The 16,229-nt window shown below is 40.9% G+C and overlaps 1 protein-coding gene across 2 annotated transcripts in view; it reads right to left on the bottom strand.

The window, feature by feature from the left end:
- LOC137228975 (dynein axonemal heavy chain 11) overlaps positions 1-16,229 on the bottom strand; it is a 141,202-nt gene that overhangs the window by 80,136 nt on the left and 44,837 nt on the right. Inside the window, exons 15-18 of one of the 2 annotated variants that reach the window (XM_067746172.1) lie at positions 15,406-15,588; positions 13,635-13,736; positions 7,584-7,718; positions 765-935 (exon numbers count right to left, since the gene is read on the bottom strand). In XM_067746172.1, the coding sequence (XP_067602273.1) occupies positions 765-935; positions 7,584-7,718; positions 13,635-13,736; positions 15,406-15,588 (591 nt within the window). Of the gene's footprint in view, positions 1-764; positions 936-7,579; positions 7,719-13,634; positions 13,737-15,405; positions 15,589-16,229 lie in introns of both variants that reach the window. The other variant, XM_067746173.1, reaches the window with a different exon arrangement.

Here is a 16,229-nt window from a genome sequence, read left to right on the forward strand (position 1 = left end):
CAATATTTAATTTTAATTTGCAGAAATTCCATTGGCATGTATTTATGTCATGAAAACAACTATTGTGAAAATTGAGGCATAATTACCAACATAGAACACAAGTACACAGAGAGATTTAGGATTTCTTAAGGGCTAGATGTGTAAGTGAAGAACCTACTTTAATCAAGTGAGATAAAACAGTGCAGCTTAGAAAACAGTGGCCTGGTTTCCTATCATTTATGACCTTATCAAGTCATTTAAACTTCCGAGTCTCAGGTTTCTCCTTTGTACAAGGATGATCTTAAACTAGACGACTTGAAATCTCCCTCATCTATGATTTCATTTTGCTTATGGGTTTGAATTTTCAAATTGAGGATAAGCTATTTTTATACTTATATACAAGTGCTACACTTTTCATCTGAAAGTAGTCATGAAAAAGATTTTCAACAAATAGCCTGTAGTATTATTAACAAAACAAAAAGATTCATGCTATATGCTAACATGATAATCCAACTTTGATTTCAGTTAACAGTTTTGTTAAAAGCAGTTTTCCAACTACATCTCTATGGTTCATACAAATAATTTTTCTATTTTCCATCTCCTGGTTGAAACCATCATTAAAATAAGAAAAACTGCAACACACAAGAAACATCTCCTTCAATACTAGAATTTCAAGTCAGTTGAGATTACAGAGATACAAAAAAGCCTGGTACATATACTGTTTTTACTACTGAAATTTCTGTATGATGCTTCTAAATGTGGCTAAGGTTAGGAACTGATCTTACCTTCTGTCGAAGAAAGGGAACCCACTTGCAGTCTACCAGTTCCTGGCGATACTGCTGTGTAAAGGATCCAACGTAAGACACATATGCCGCCATAAGGAGAACATCTCCACAGAGCGTCTTCTCCTGAGCTTCGAAGGACTGAACAGACTGACCCCAGCGAATCTTCTCTGACTGAAAGATAAGATTACTCCGATGTAACTGCAGGGTGAGCAGCAACTCAAGAAACGTTTAACGTAATTACCTTATTCCCCAGTTTACGTCTAGGTCACTCTGCACAGCCTTGAGAAGGAACAGAACATGACTGGATGGCATGACCATGATAATCGTTCATACATGTGACCCATCATTATGAAGGTGCTCTCACAGTATCTTCAGTGGAGTTTATGGCAACATGACATTAGATCCTTAACATCTCCTTTTTGTTGGATGCCCGAACTCTAATTATGACTGAGGTCCTTCTTAAAAGGCTGACAGTCACTCTCCTCTCCCTCTAGGAGTAGAGGACCAAGAGCTGTGGCCAAGACTGAGTGATGTTAGGATTTTTAATGGCAGCTTGGATGCTCTCCATCATTCCTGATTTTCAGCAATGTTACTACACCACCCTAAGCAAACATGATCTTAAACGTTTGGGCCATGGGCTGATTACAAAAAAAGGAAAATGACAAACACCAGTTATGTCAATTAATTAAAACATAAAGTTTAAAGAGCCACCTAACAAGGATTCTGTAAATTAAAGAATAGTGCTGGTAGTTACTAAACTCAGGTTATTTTTATAGTATAATCACTCAATCAGTGGAAGAACTTATAGCCCATGTAAAAAAGATGGAAACCAGGAGGACTTCACTAGCTCTGAAGACAGTATGCTCGGAGAATGCTGTTCAAATCCTTATATCTAGTTGGCGAGCCATTTAAACTCTGATTTCCAGGTTAAGTATGTGGAGCCCTTAATATTGGATTTGACTAAAACTGCAATAAATATCTATGGATTGACTGAACTGCAGAATACTTCACCAATTCATTTGGTTTCAATGCATGCTAAAATTTAATACCACATTCTAAGAACATGTAAATTAATAGGAACTGAAAAAAACACCCAGCAAATTGAGAGTACAAGCAATGAAGAACCCTGTGGAATTTAGCTTTACGCATCAAAGAGGAGAGACAGACCACAGAAAGCAAAAACAATGTATGTCAGAGCAGAGTGCAACACCAGTTCTCTGCAAGCCATCACAATACCCCTAACACTGAGGTAATGAAACTAGCAGGTGACAATGGTTATGAAAGCTATTTTAAGATAATCTGCTTTGCTCGATAAAGATCACCCCAAGTTAGCTCTATAATTACACACTAGAGAACTTCAACTCCCTTGCCCTCTTTATAGAATTTATTACTTTCCTTCTTCAGCTACAGATAATATATCCATTAATTTTGAAGAAGAATCTCTCATTTGCTTTTCCTCCACTTTTGTTGTCTTTGGTTAGTAGATGATAAACAATAAAGGGCACCCACCTCATTCTCCAAAACAGCTTTGAAATTTGAAGATTTACTAAACATAGACTTACCGGAGATTGAAATCGTCAATAATTTCACTATACCACCCACGCAACATAAATCATTACTGACACTGGCTAACAAGGGTTTAAGAGTTGGAACATGTCCTGTAATAAATTTCTAGACAGTTAAAAATCACTATAATTTTATTCTAATGCATTATAGATTGCCTGTAATGTCATCCTGGCTGGGGTGACCCATTTCTAATTTTGAACAGCTGTTCAGCTCCAGAGCTACTTAATGATTAAATATAAATTGCCTGATTTATTAGTCTGAATGGTTGAGACTATAGCTTCCAGGTCAATGCTATATAGACAAAATCATCAGTCTTGGTGTTTTTCAGAGGTTAACTGTCTCCTGTTCTAGTCAGAAAGAATTTATCCTCAAAGGAAAAGGTCTGACATTTTCAATTAATCCTTTAAAATATATATATTATATACACACACACATATATGTATTTTTTTTGTTAGTTAACATTATTCAACCATTTTTTCCTCTCCTTTTCTAAATCATCATGAATAAATAAAACCTTTGGAAGACACTGTTGTGTGCTAGAGATACAAGGTAAAGCCTGTTTTTACCTTGATAAAACTTTCAGACATTCTCTACTTCAAGTAAGTCTAATTCAACGGCACTTTTTCTTTTCCTCAGGTACCTCGTAAACCGTAAACACTTCAAACTGCCTAGATCTTATCACTTTGAATGGAAGTGGGTATAAACTCCACTAGAAGCTGTGGAATTTCTCAACTGATCTAAGAAAAATGAGTCTTCAAAGGGCTCCAGAATGTTTTTTCAACACAGGAGGCTCCCAAAACTCACCTACTCATTCATTTAACAAATACATATTGGAACCTACGATGTGCCAGGGACCATTCTATATGCCTGGGATCAAGCAGTGCAGAAAACAAATGACGTTCCTGCTCTTGAGAGCTTATATTTTAGTTAGGGGAAAAAGACCACAAAAAAGTATATGTGTTCATATATGCACATATACAAGCGTGGGCCATGTGATCGTAAATGCTATCAAAAAATAATAAAGCAGAGGAAGTGGAAAGAGCTACAGGTTTGTGTGTGTGTGTGTGTGTGTGTGTGTGTGTGTGTGTGTGTGTGTGTGCGCGCGCGCGCGCGCGCGCGGGGCAAGGTGAATGCTGTTTAACGTAGGGAGGTCAGGGAAAACCGTGTGATAAGGAGAACTTTTAGCAGACATCTGAAAGAAGTGCGGGAGCCACACGGAGGAAAAAGGCAAAGATTATGAGGTAGGAGAGTGACTTGAAGGGTGAGGAATAGTGAAGATGGAGCCAGAGGGAAGGTGGCAGAAGCAAGGACAGAGGTGTCCAGGAGCCAGAGCACGGAGGGCCCTGTAGGCCACGTAAAACCTTTGGACTGTACTTTGAGTGAGACAATTAGTTACCTGGGAATTCTGAGAGAGTGGTAACATGAATGGACTTTTTTTTTTTTTTTTTTTTTGCGGTACGCAGACCTCTCACTGCTGTGGCCTCTCCCGTTGCGGAGCACAGGCTCCGGACGCGCAGGCTCAGCGGCCATGGCTCACGGGCCCAGCCGCTCCGTGCATGTGGGATCTTCCCGGACTGGGGCACGAACCCGCGTCCCCTGCGTCGGCAGGCGGACTCTCAACCACTGCGCCACCGGGGAAGCCCTAAATTAGATTTTTAAAAGTCTACTCTATTTATAAGAAATAAGGCTATCACCCAGCCCCACCCATTGTACCTTACATTTCTCCCTTCTTTCTTTGTAAGAGAACTCTGATTCTGAAATGAGGGTTAATGTGTCCAGCCCCCTGGGATGAACTGTGACTGGCTAAGCTGATTATGATCACCCCATTTCTCAGTTTCCCTGCCTTCTTTGCAGCTAGGTGTGGTCACTCTAGTTCTGGCTAAAGAAAGTTAAGCGCTTTAGTTAAGTTTGCTTAAGGGGTTGCCAGGAAAACTTCCGTTTTTGTTACGAAAGGAGAAGAATCCAGCTGCTACAGATTCTTCTCTCTTGCCTGAATCTAAAGGTGCAGCATCCATCGGTGACCAGGCTGCAACACGCGTGAGGGTGAATGGACACGTGCTAAGTATGGAGCAGCAGAAGGCTGTACAGAGATTAGGGGTCTGATCACTAATTACCTGAATCAACACTGATAATGGTCTACCTCTGGAATTTTTTTAATATGTGGAAAATTCCCATTTGTTTAAGCCACTGTAAATCAACTTTTCTATCACCTTCAGCCAAATGCATTTCTTTTTTTTTAATTTTATTTTTTTACCATGTTTATTGGAATATAACTGCTTTACAATGTTGTGTTAGTTTCTGCTGTATAACAAAGTGAATCAGCTATATGTATACATATACCCCCATATCCCCTCCCTCTTGCATCTCCCTCCCACCCTCCCTATTCCACCCCTCTAGGTGGTCACAAAGCACGGAGCTGATCTCCCTGTGCTATGTGGCTGCTTCCCACTAGCTATCTCTTTTACATTTGGTAGTGCATATATATACATTCCACTCTCTCACTTCGTCCCAGCTTACCCTTCCCACTCCCCGCGTCCTCAAGTCGATTCTCTACGACTGCGTCTTTATTCCTGTCCTGCCCCTAGGTTCTTCAGAACCATTAATTGGTTTTTTTCCTTAGATTCCATATATATGTGTTAGCATACAGTATTTCTTTTTCTCTTTCTGACTTACTTCATTCTGTATGACAGACTCTAGGTCCATTCAGCTCACTATAAATAACTCAATTTCATTTCCTTTTATGGCTGAGTAATATTCCATTATATATATGTGCCACATCTTCTTTATCCAGTCATCTGTCACTGGACACTTAGGTTGCTTCCATGTCCTGGCTATTGTAAATAGAGCTGCAATGAACATTGTGGTACATGCCTCTTTCTGAATTATGGTTTTCTCAGGGTATATGCCCAGTAGTGGGATTGCTGGGTCGTATGGTAGTTCTATTTTTATTTTTTTAAGGAACCTCCATACTGTTCTCCATAGTGGCTGTATGAATTTACATTCCCACCAACAGTGCAAGAGGGTTCCTTTTTCTCCACACCCTCTCCAGCATAAAAGGGGAAATTGACAGTAACACAATCATAGTAGGGGACTTTTAACACCCCACTTTCACTGATGGACAGATCATCCAAAGTGAAAATCAATAAGGAAACACAAGCTTTAAATGATACATTAAACAAGATGGACTTAATTGATATTTATAGGACATTCCATCCAAAAACAACAGAATACACTTTCTTCTCAAGTGCTCATGGAACATTCTCCAGGATAGATCATATCTCAGGTCACAAATCAAGCCCTGGTAAATTTAAGAAAATTGAAATCGTATCAAGTATCTTTTCTGACCACAATGCTATGAGACTAGATATCAATTACAGGAAAAAAAATCTGTAAAAAATACAAACACATGGATGCTAAACAATACGCTATTAAATAACCAAGAGATCACTGAAGAAATCAAAGAGGAAATCAAAAACTACCTAGAAACAAATGACAATGAAAACATGATGACCCAAAACCTATGGGATGCAGCTAAAGCCATCCTAAGAGGGTAGTTTATAGCAATACAATCCTACCTCAAGAGACAAGAAACATCTCAAATAAACAACCTAACCTTACACCTAAAGCAATTAGAGAAAGAAGAATAAAAAATCTCCCAAAGTTAGCAGGAGGAAAGAAATCATGAAGATCAGATCAGAAATAAATGAAAAAGAAATGAAGGAAACGATAGCAAAGATCAATAAAACTAAAAGCTGGTTCTTTGAGAAGATAAACAAAATTGTTAAACCATTAGCCAGACTCATCAAGAAAAAAAGGGAGAAGACTCAAATCAATAGAATTAGAAATGAAAAAGGAGAAGTAACAACTGACACTGCAGAAGTACAAAGGATCAGGAGAGATTACTACAAGCAACTCTATGCCAATAAAATGGACAACCTGGAAGAAATGGACAAATTCTTAGAAAAGCACAACCTTCCAAGACTGAACCAGGAAGAAAAAGAAAATATAAACAGGCCAATCACAAGCACTGAAATTGAGACTGTGATTAAAAATCTTCCAATAAACAAAAGTCCAGGACCAGATGGCTTCACAGGCGACTTCTATCAAACATTTAGAGAAGAGCTAACCCCTATCCTTCTCAAACTCTTCCAAAATATACCAGAGCGAGGAACACTCCCCAACTCATTCTATGAGGCCACCATCACCCTGATACCAAAACCAGAGAAAGATGTCACAAAGAAAGAAAACTACAGGCCAATATCACTGATGAACATAGATCCTCAACAAAATACTAGTAAATGCATTTCTAATAGTGCAGGTCCATATTTTTAAGTAGCACTTAAATGAAAAATAACAGTTTTATTGAGATTTAAGTCACATATCATGAAATTCATCCTTTCAAGTATTCAACTGCGTGGTTTTAATATATTCACAGATCCATGCCATCATTCCAAGTAATTTTAGAATGTTTCCCTCACACAATAGAGAAACTCTATTCCCATTAGCAGTCACTCCCAAACTCCTGCCCCCCTGTCCAACCCCTGGCAACCACCAATCTACTCTCTGTCTCTATAGATTTACCTATTCTGGCCATTTACTATACATGGAATCATAAAACATGTGGCCTTTTGTGTCTGCCTTCTTTTACTGAGCATGATATTTCAAGGTTAGTCCACATTGCAGCATGTATCAGTAATTCAATCCTTTTTATGGTCAAATACTATTCCACTGTCTGAATATATTAGACATGGGAGAGCAAAAAGATCTGTGACTTACTGATGTCAAGGGCCATATGTTTTTCTACCACTCATGTTCAAAGTGGAGAAAGTTAATGAGATTTTAAAAATCTTTATTTAATGGAATAACTATTAACATTAGCGTATCAGTCACCTGTAAAAAGATGTCAAAGAAAACCAATAAACCAAGCAGGCTTAGCTTGAGGTAATGTTTTATTGGTAGAACTCAATTGCAAATGTGTACTAAAAGATTCAGACCTCTGTTATCTAACAGCTGCCCTGAGTTTATAACAGATCTTAGGAAAACCACTGAGTCCATGGCTATACCCTGAAAAACACACAGAATCCATCACTTATTCCTTTCGGTAAGCTAGAACTACTGTGTGAATGATGATTATTCCCCTTTGTTGTTGATTCCATGTTTAGTTAGTCCTTACTGACCACAAATAAAGATAAAATCCCCCAAAGCTGATTCTGAATATTTCAGTTAGAATTTTGGAAGAAAAGGATAACTTGCCTCAAGTTCCTTGACAAGTCTGTTAGCCAGTTCGATAGTTTTGTTGGTTTGGTTCACCTCTTCTTGACACCGGACTTTCTTGGCTATTGCTTTTTCAAATGAAGCTGTGAGTCTGCTCAGATTTCGATCCAAATCCTACAACAAGAGTCAAAATTAACTCATGAGCTATTTGTAGATAAAGTGCAAACATTACAATCGTCTTGAAACACCTACGACCTGAAGGTAAATGAAATGAGCCTCTTTCCCTCCTTTGACCTTTGCCCCTGAGAGCACACACATTAGGGAAGAAATGTATCAGGGCTACCAGGCAGTTTTCTCGCCTTCCTCCTGCACTGGGCAGAGTGTAGAGAGCGACCAGGGTGAGTGGATGTGCCCTGCTGACTCAAGCACACCCTGCGTGCCCTGTCCCCTCTCTTGTGCCTACACCTCACCCTCCATCTTTGTTAGGGATGACGGGCATCTTCTGGGTCTCCACCTACTGACTCTCTTTCCACTTCTCAGTGGTCTATAACTCAGGTGACAAAGAGCCCCTTTAGACCTCAGCAACCTGACCTGGCTTGGCCAACCAGATTTTCTCTTCTGGAAACTTGGGACTGAAACTCAGAGGTATGTCACTGTCTTTAGCATCGTAAGACCCAGGAAGATGTGTACGTTTTGGAGGGCTTCATTTAGAGAGTGACCATCTTCCACCAGGGCCATGGGAAAGCAGGGGAAACCATTCCTGAGAACAAGAAAGAATGAAAAGATAGCACAGTGAGAAGTCACACAGCCCTAAACACGTTCTCGGCAGCTTCCCATTTCCTGGATCTCATGCCTCCTGAGACCTAGTCATACACTTTTTTACCTCAGAGTTCCATGAGTCATCCTGGTCTCCTTTTTGGCTGAAGGTTTGCTATGTGGGTTTCTATTATGTATAGCCAAAAAAGCCTTGACTAAGATATCAAGTACTTAGGAGACTCCTTACTATATCATCTTGCTACCTGCAAGTTCTAACAACCCTAAGTAAGATTTATAACATTGTTTTTGTAAATACATGCAAAGTTCCAAGAGACTTTAATAAGTAAACTTGTAGTACGTACCATATTTATAATTTAGAGACTGCCGCTATTTGTCAATGACCCAATTATTACATTATTATTTAATTTATATCATTAATTAAAAAAGAAAAAAGTGTGCATCATATTTAAGGTTTACAGCCGAAATAGGTCAAATTTATGAGAAATGGGAGGAGATATTACACATTAACGGTTAGAAGTCAGGTAAAAATGAATAATACCTGGAGGTATATTTTAGGTGATTGAAAGTACTTGTGGTTTTATAAAACACAGAAGCTCATGTAAACTCTGGTATCAGACACCCAAGTTCGTATTTGGACTCTGCTATCAGCTAAGCAGCCTCAGGGTGGGCTGTCTACTTAAGCTCTCCATGCCTCACTTTCATCATCTAAAAAATGGAAACAATAATGTTACCCAATTCATAGGGTTGACCTAAATATACATAGAACTAAGGTATAAACTCTTATACTGGTTCCTTTCGTAAAGTTGGGAAGGGGAGCTGGGTCTTGGGAGACCACAGGCTCTCGCACTTGTTTCTCTGCCTCTTGTGAAGAGGCATTGACAGCTCTTGTTCTGGACTATCTTCTGCAAGATGTTTGCACAGCAAATAGGCTTAGGAAATAGAGACAGTGTTTCTTTCAGGGGCAGAGGACAGATTTGCTTCCTGACCAGAACACTAAAGAGATGTTTCCCTGTGGGGCAAAGGTTGGGCAGCTTTACTCGCTGCCTTCTTTGTATGGGGCATTTTCTAAGCTTGGGATTTCTCAGCTGTGACACAAACCCACTGTGAACAGCCTCAGCTGGTCCACTGTGCGTCACTCCCACGGGAAATGGCAGACAAGGGAGCTGAGGCACGCACGAGGCTCACGCTGCTTGCCGTGCTATGGGTAACAAAGTCCTCTGCTCTCTGACCCACGCATCCCGTGTCTCACGTCTTCTGCCGGCATCTATGAAACTGTGGCAGGTAACCTGGCAGCCTGTGAGTAGGGTAAAATCTTGGTCCCTTCACAGTTCCTGACAGGCCCTGGCGTTTCAGGTTCTAGAAGTAAATGGAGTGAGGAAGGAGGGGCTTAGCCCGAACACCTCAGCCCACCAGACACCCTAAAAACCAGTGTTCTCCAACTTAAGTGTGCATCAGAACCACCTGGAGGGTTTGATCAAACCCAGATTCCTGGCCTCCCTGCCTGAGTTCCTCATTCAGTGTGTCTGAGGTGGATCTGAGAGTCTGTATATCTAACAAGTTCCCAGGCAACACTGATGCTGCTACTGGTCGAGAGAACACACTTTAAGAAACACTACCCTAAAGAGACCGAATTTGGACTTTTTCATGGCCATTTGTAGGCCCTGTATGCTTGAAAGACAAGATGGCCTTTTTTCCCCTCCAGCTCAGCAGTTTGTTTTTTTCTACTCAACCTTCAATATGAGGCCATCTTTTAGTCTGAAACTAGAGATAAAGACTTGAAAGAACAAAAACACAGAGACTAATACTGGTTAACAAATGCATTTCCATCACAGCATAAGTGCTGAGAGACACAGCCTTGCTTTTCTAGGTGAGATGGCAACAGGAGGCATAAGACAAGAAGGAGGGAAAGTCCAAGAGGGAGGAAAAAAGAGAGGCTGAAGGAGATGAAAGCAAAGCTAGCAAAAAACATCATTTCACCTGGGCTCAAACCTTGATTTGACTGTGTACCAACAGAAAGGCTCTATGCAGAGTTTGTCGTTGACTTTGGCATGACCAGTCTTCATAGAGACTTTTTTTTTTTTTTTTTTACTTCAGGGTGTAGTGTATTTCCTACAAAGGGCATTCTCCTATACAACCACAATACAACCATCAAAACCAGGACATGGGGGCTTCCCTGGTGGCGCAGTGGTTGAGAATCTGCCTGCCAGTGCAGGGGACACGGGTTCGAGCCCTGGTCTGGGAAGATCCCACGTGCCGCGGAGCAACTGGGCCCGTAAGCCACAACTACTGAGCCTGCGCGTCTGGAGCCCGTGCTCCACAACAAGAGAGGCCACAATAGTGAGAGGCCCGTGCACCGCGATGAAGAGTGGCCCCCGCTTGCCACAACTAGAGAAAGCCCTCGCACAGAAACGAAGACCCAACACAGCCATAAGTAAATAAATAAATTAAAAAAAACAAAAAACAACAACCAGGACATGAACACTGACACATTACTACCATCTAACTGAATGTTGGAGGGAAATGCAGCCAGAGATTCTGCTGCATTAATAACTACTCTCTGGAAATCCATTCTTGGAAGGGGGATGGAAGGGACCAATCTACATAAAGACATTGCTACTGTTACTCTGTCTTCTTTTCTCTGTGTCTGCAAACTTAGTTTTGCAGCTTATTAATATAAGAACCTCTGCTTCTACCGTTGGTCTTTGAAATCAACTGAGGTGAGCAGTTCTTTTCAGCTCATTGCAGGCTGTGTCCAAAAGATGACTAGTTCCACAACCACAGAAAGTCTTAACTTTAGAATCACACATGAGCATTCTCATCACTTTTCCATGAACATTAACTTGCTTCTAATATTTACACAAAGCCATTAATAATAGATGACAACATTTTTCTAAAGGTCTTAGTCAAGTTAACAGTGAGAGCTTTGACCAATGAATGAAGCTAAATTTAATAAAATTAATATGTTTTTCCTAAATTTGTCTAAATCAGCTGTCGTCGTTGACAGTCGTGGCCCCAGACATAATCAGGCCAAGTTCAAGTCCTGTTCTATAAGAAGCTGGGCTTGGCTGCGTGGCCACTGTGAGCACCAGAGCCCAGGTGCAGTGATGGCGGAGTTCACCTGCTCAGAGACCCATGGCAGGATTTCCTCCAAGATGGGAGCATCCTCCTTCAGGTCTGCCCTCAGCTCCCACTGCTCCTTATTCTTCGCACTCCCATTGGACAACCTCTCTACACACATGATCTTCACGCCAGCGACTCCCAAATCTATGTTGCTGAGCCAGGCTTCTCTTTCAAACCCTAGTTCTGACCCCAAACATCTTCACTTGGGTTTTCTACACAAAGAGAGTGGGAACGAACATTTATGAAGCATCGACTGTGTACAGCACACTGAATAGCATCTCGATCCACCAGAATTTATAGGTGGGAAGCAACAGAAACCACCTCCAGCTAATTTAGGCTGAAGGGAACTTCCTCAAAATAGGGGAGCTCCTCCAAGGAAGCGAAAGGCAAAGAACTACACATAGGCTCCCGGAGCTCCAGGGAGACTTGGGAATAGCAACTCTTGGAAAGTTTCAACTGGACACTGTCTCTACAATGCATGAACTCTGTTTTCAGTTTTATTCTTTGGCTGATGATTCAAATTCTAGAGCCGGGGGTGGGGGGGCAGGCGGGGAATCAAATCGGCAAAACTTGGACCACATACCTAGTCATCAGCCGTGACAGGAAAAGGTACCCTTGGTCAAAGTCCTACCTGAGTGTATCCAATGAGGAAAGATAATTCCCCAGAGATACACCAGGCTGTTCTCACCCAAAGTAGGTAGGACTGGATTCTGGGGAGCCCCAAATCACAAATGCCCACCTTGAGAGTTAGCTGTTATTATCACTATGTTACGGTTAAGAAACTGAAGCTCTGAGGATTTCCCTAAGTTGCCAGGGTTACACAGCCTTATCGCTCTGACTGCATTACTGCATGCTACCTTGTCAGGCACCTCTAACTCATCATCTCTATTCTGTACGCCTCCCCCTCCCTCTCTATCCTGTCAGCAGCCTTGAATCTATCTCGCCGTCTCCACTGCGGCTGCTCCTGCCTTAGCTGAGGCCCTAACAGGACCCACTGCAGTGCTTCTAGTTTGTCTTTCTGCAGCTAGACCCCCTCCCTCCAGCTTCCATTCAGTCGATGAAAAGTGAGTCATTAACGTACTAAGATCTTTCCAACGCCCAATACCACAGGTCAGATGAAATTTAAATTCTGCAGCACGAAAGGCAGAGAAGGCTTTTGCTCACCTTTTGCTTTTGCTCACCATTACTTCCTGCTATTCCTAACCTTCCCCCAAACCCCCATCTTCGGCATCTGGCCTACTAGGACTCTTCAAGACTACCAACTGCTTCTTCCCTCTTTTTTTCATTCTTTACCAGGAATACCTTTCCTGACCTAGTTATCCTGGTGACTTGCAAGTAATTTTCACAGCTCCTGTCAAGTACACCTTCATTATAAAACTTTCTCTAATTTCTCTGAGCTCTTTTCTGGCACTCCTACTGCACTCTAGATATAGTCATATATATACTTATAACACTGGACTACAATGACTGGTTATATATTTGTAAAAACAGTCATGGTGATAATCTTTGCAGTTAGTGTTTTCTAAGCACTTACTATATGCCAGGCACCATGCGAAATTCTCAATATGAATTCATATTGATTACTAAATTCTCAATATGAATTCATATTGATTACTAAATTCTCAATATGAATTCATATTGATTACTAAATTCTCAATATGAATTCATATTGATTACTAAATTCTCAATATGAACTACTGTCATTTTATCCTCACGATCCTAAGAAGTGGATGCTATTATAATACCTCCTTCACAGTTGAGAAAAAAGAGGCTCAGAGAGGTTAACTAACTCGTGCAGGGCAAAACAGTAAATACTGGAGCCTAGATATAAACCCAGGCACTTTGGTTCCAGAATCCTTGCTTTTTAATCACTGTGGGCTACACTCTTTCTACTTAATTAATACATAGTTAATTAACACTTGCAAAGTTTATTAACGCTACATAGTTAATTAACGCTTGCAAAGTTTCTTAAGTGCAGAAACCATCAAAGTTCCCACTTTTCCAGCTCAGTGTCCAGCATACAGCAGATACGGAATATGTACTGAAGGAGAATATAAAGGAATACATCCATGAAAGGTCAAATTCCTTCCTGTTTGGTAGGTCTCCGAGGTGGTCCTCTCTGAAAGTGGGATCCTAAGGCGGGGAGGGGTTCCATGTCTCGGGAACTTCTTCAGCGTTAGAGTCTGCACTTACCGCCAGCTTTTTCCTGATAGCCTCTAGTTTTTCAGTAGCTGCAGCCAGTTCTAAGTTTGCTTGGGCTAACGCTTGCCGTCTGGGCTCCACATCACAGTAGACCTGAAAAGCCACGTGGGGGTTATTTCACGAGGTAATAAAGATGGCAAAGACAAGTAATCATTCAGTCTTACGTTTGCTGGAAGCTTTACAATTAAAATCTCTATGTGACCTAGAAATTTGGTGTTTATTCTTAGCCATGGTACTACCTAATGGCAGAACAAAAATCCCCCCAGCCTACCAAGTCCTCTAAGCTTTCTACTGTTTATTCATTTATTCTGGACATTAGAGTTACAAGCACCTGCATAAAATGCTATGCACGTCAAATACCATTAAGATACTAAAATTAGTTTTTCATAAAATTTGGAGATAATCCTCATATCATCAGAAATTGTAGTGTATAGGAACTACAGCTGAAGGTGGGATCAGGTCTAGCCTTTAAGGCAGAAAAGCTGTGTAGAGAAATTCTCTGAACCCAGAAAGGAATGTGGGAGACGTCCTCACCCAGTATTAACCACACTTTCTTTTCTAAGTTCCTGGCCACCTTAAATGTTATTTGAATGAGTGGTTTAAGCATTTGAGTGGATCAATTATTCTCCTGTTGGGGAGAGAGAAAGGAAATTAAATTTTACTTCCTATTTTATAGCAAAATGACACAGAACACAGCCACGGTCTAGCTCTGGGCTCATCTTTTCACCTAGGATGTGAGGCCAGCACAGCGGTCAGGTGTGTCATTATGGGGAGAGGCTGCCCATCAGCTGTGATCTGCCTGCAGTCTTGCCTGATACAGGCTTCCACTAAAGAGATGGAGAGACTGACAGGGTCCTATTCCTGTGGGTCTCCCGTGTAAAGGACATAATCCAATTTTCTGAAAATCATTCTGGGAATGACACTGGCATTTCCTCAGCAATTCCATCTTTGGGTATAACACACAACCTCCCAAGACAAAAAGGAGACAGTTCCTCCCAGTGGAGGGCCATGTACTATTCCCTTTTTACATCTAGTCCTTTGCAAAGTTCTTGGGACATAACTGACGGACAAGTATTTGATAAATAAATCTAATTAATAAATAAATATAATTAATCTACCCAACATGCTTTTATCTAATCAAATCAAATTAATTGCTGCTATTTGATCTAAAGAAGCTACTCACTCGGGCTTCCCTGATGGTGCAGTGGTTAAGAATCTGCCTGCCAAGGCAGGGCACATGGGGTTGAACCCTGGTCCAGGAAGATCCCAAATGCCATGGAGCAACTAAGCCCGTGGGCCGCAACTACTGAGCCTGCGCTCTAGAGCCCACGAGCCACAGTTACTGAGCCCGCGTGCCACAACTACTGAAGTCCGCGGGGCTTAGAGCCCGTGCTTCACAGCAAGAGAAGCCACCGCAATGAGAAGCCTATGCACCGCAACGAACAGTAGCCCCTCTCACCGCAACTAAAGACAGCCTGCATGCAGCAACAAAGATCCAACACAGCCAAAAATAAAATAAATCAATTAGTTAAGTAAAAAAAAAAGCTACTCACTCTACCCTAAAAAAAGATAGTTTCCAACATTTCAAATATCCTCCTGTAGAGAATTCTGTTTAATCTGACACTTTCATGTCTCATTCTTAGAACTTTATCTTATTCAGATAATGTTAAATTATTTTACATTTTTTGCTGGCCTAGAAATTAATATATGTACGGCCCTTCCTGAATAACACCCGTAAACCATCTGATCACAACTGATATACCTCATAGAACTTAATGATGTTGATGACCCAGGCACAGAGACCAGCTGCTGCAAAAGATTTGGTCCGAATCAGGTTTGGGTTGAACTCCGGGTCTTTCAAATACTGTTCATTCACCACTTTTAGACAGTTCTCTGGAATGTGCTCTTTGTCATAGTTAATTAACGCTTGCAAAAAATCATCCACCTGTAAGGCAAAAAGACTTATTGCAATGAGCCATTTGGGTGGCAGAGAAAATTCCAAGATCAAAAGTTAAAATCAGCTTTTAGGACTCACATTACAAAGGCAAAATTGGTTTGACTTTTTCAGTGTTTAGAGTATAAAGTTAGAATTAGCAATGGACACTTTTAAAATCCCTTCTATCCCAGGGAAAAATATTCAGTCCCTGCACAGGAGGCATTCACATTTTGAAGAAAAGAAAAAGAAAAACACATACCCCAAAATCCCTTTGCTTCACCTTCGTGTACATTAGTAACATTTTTCCAGCATAGGACATCCATGTAATTTTCTCCCTCCTACACTTAACTGCTTTAATAATTTTGAAAATAATTAGCACCCTTCCAACGGCTGCTGGTGTTGACTTAGATGTGCTACAACCCTACGCTAATCTCCAACTTGGCAAACAGAAATTCTAAGTCTAGAGAACATACAGCAGATTACACTTAGCAAATAGGAAGATGATTTTTTTTTTTTTTAGCAGTTGGGAATTTTATAGCTTTCCTCTTTCTCCTCAAATTGTATGTTTTTTCAAAAATTTATTTTTTTGAAGTACAGTTGATTTACAATGCTGTGTTAATTTCTGCTGAACAGCAAAGTGACTCAGTTAT

The sequence above is a fragment of the Pseudorca crassidens genome, chromosome 8 (genome assembly GCF_039906515.1).
Source record: "Pseudorca crassidens isolate mPseCra1 chromosome 8, mPseCra1.hap1, whole genome shotgun sequence".
Taxonomy (NCBI): Eukaryota; Metazoa; Chordata; class Mammalia; order Artiodactyla; family Delphinidae; genus Pseudorca; species Pseudorca crassidens.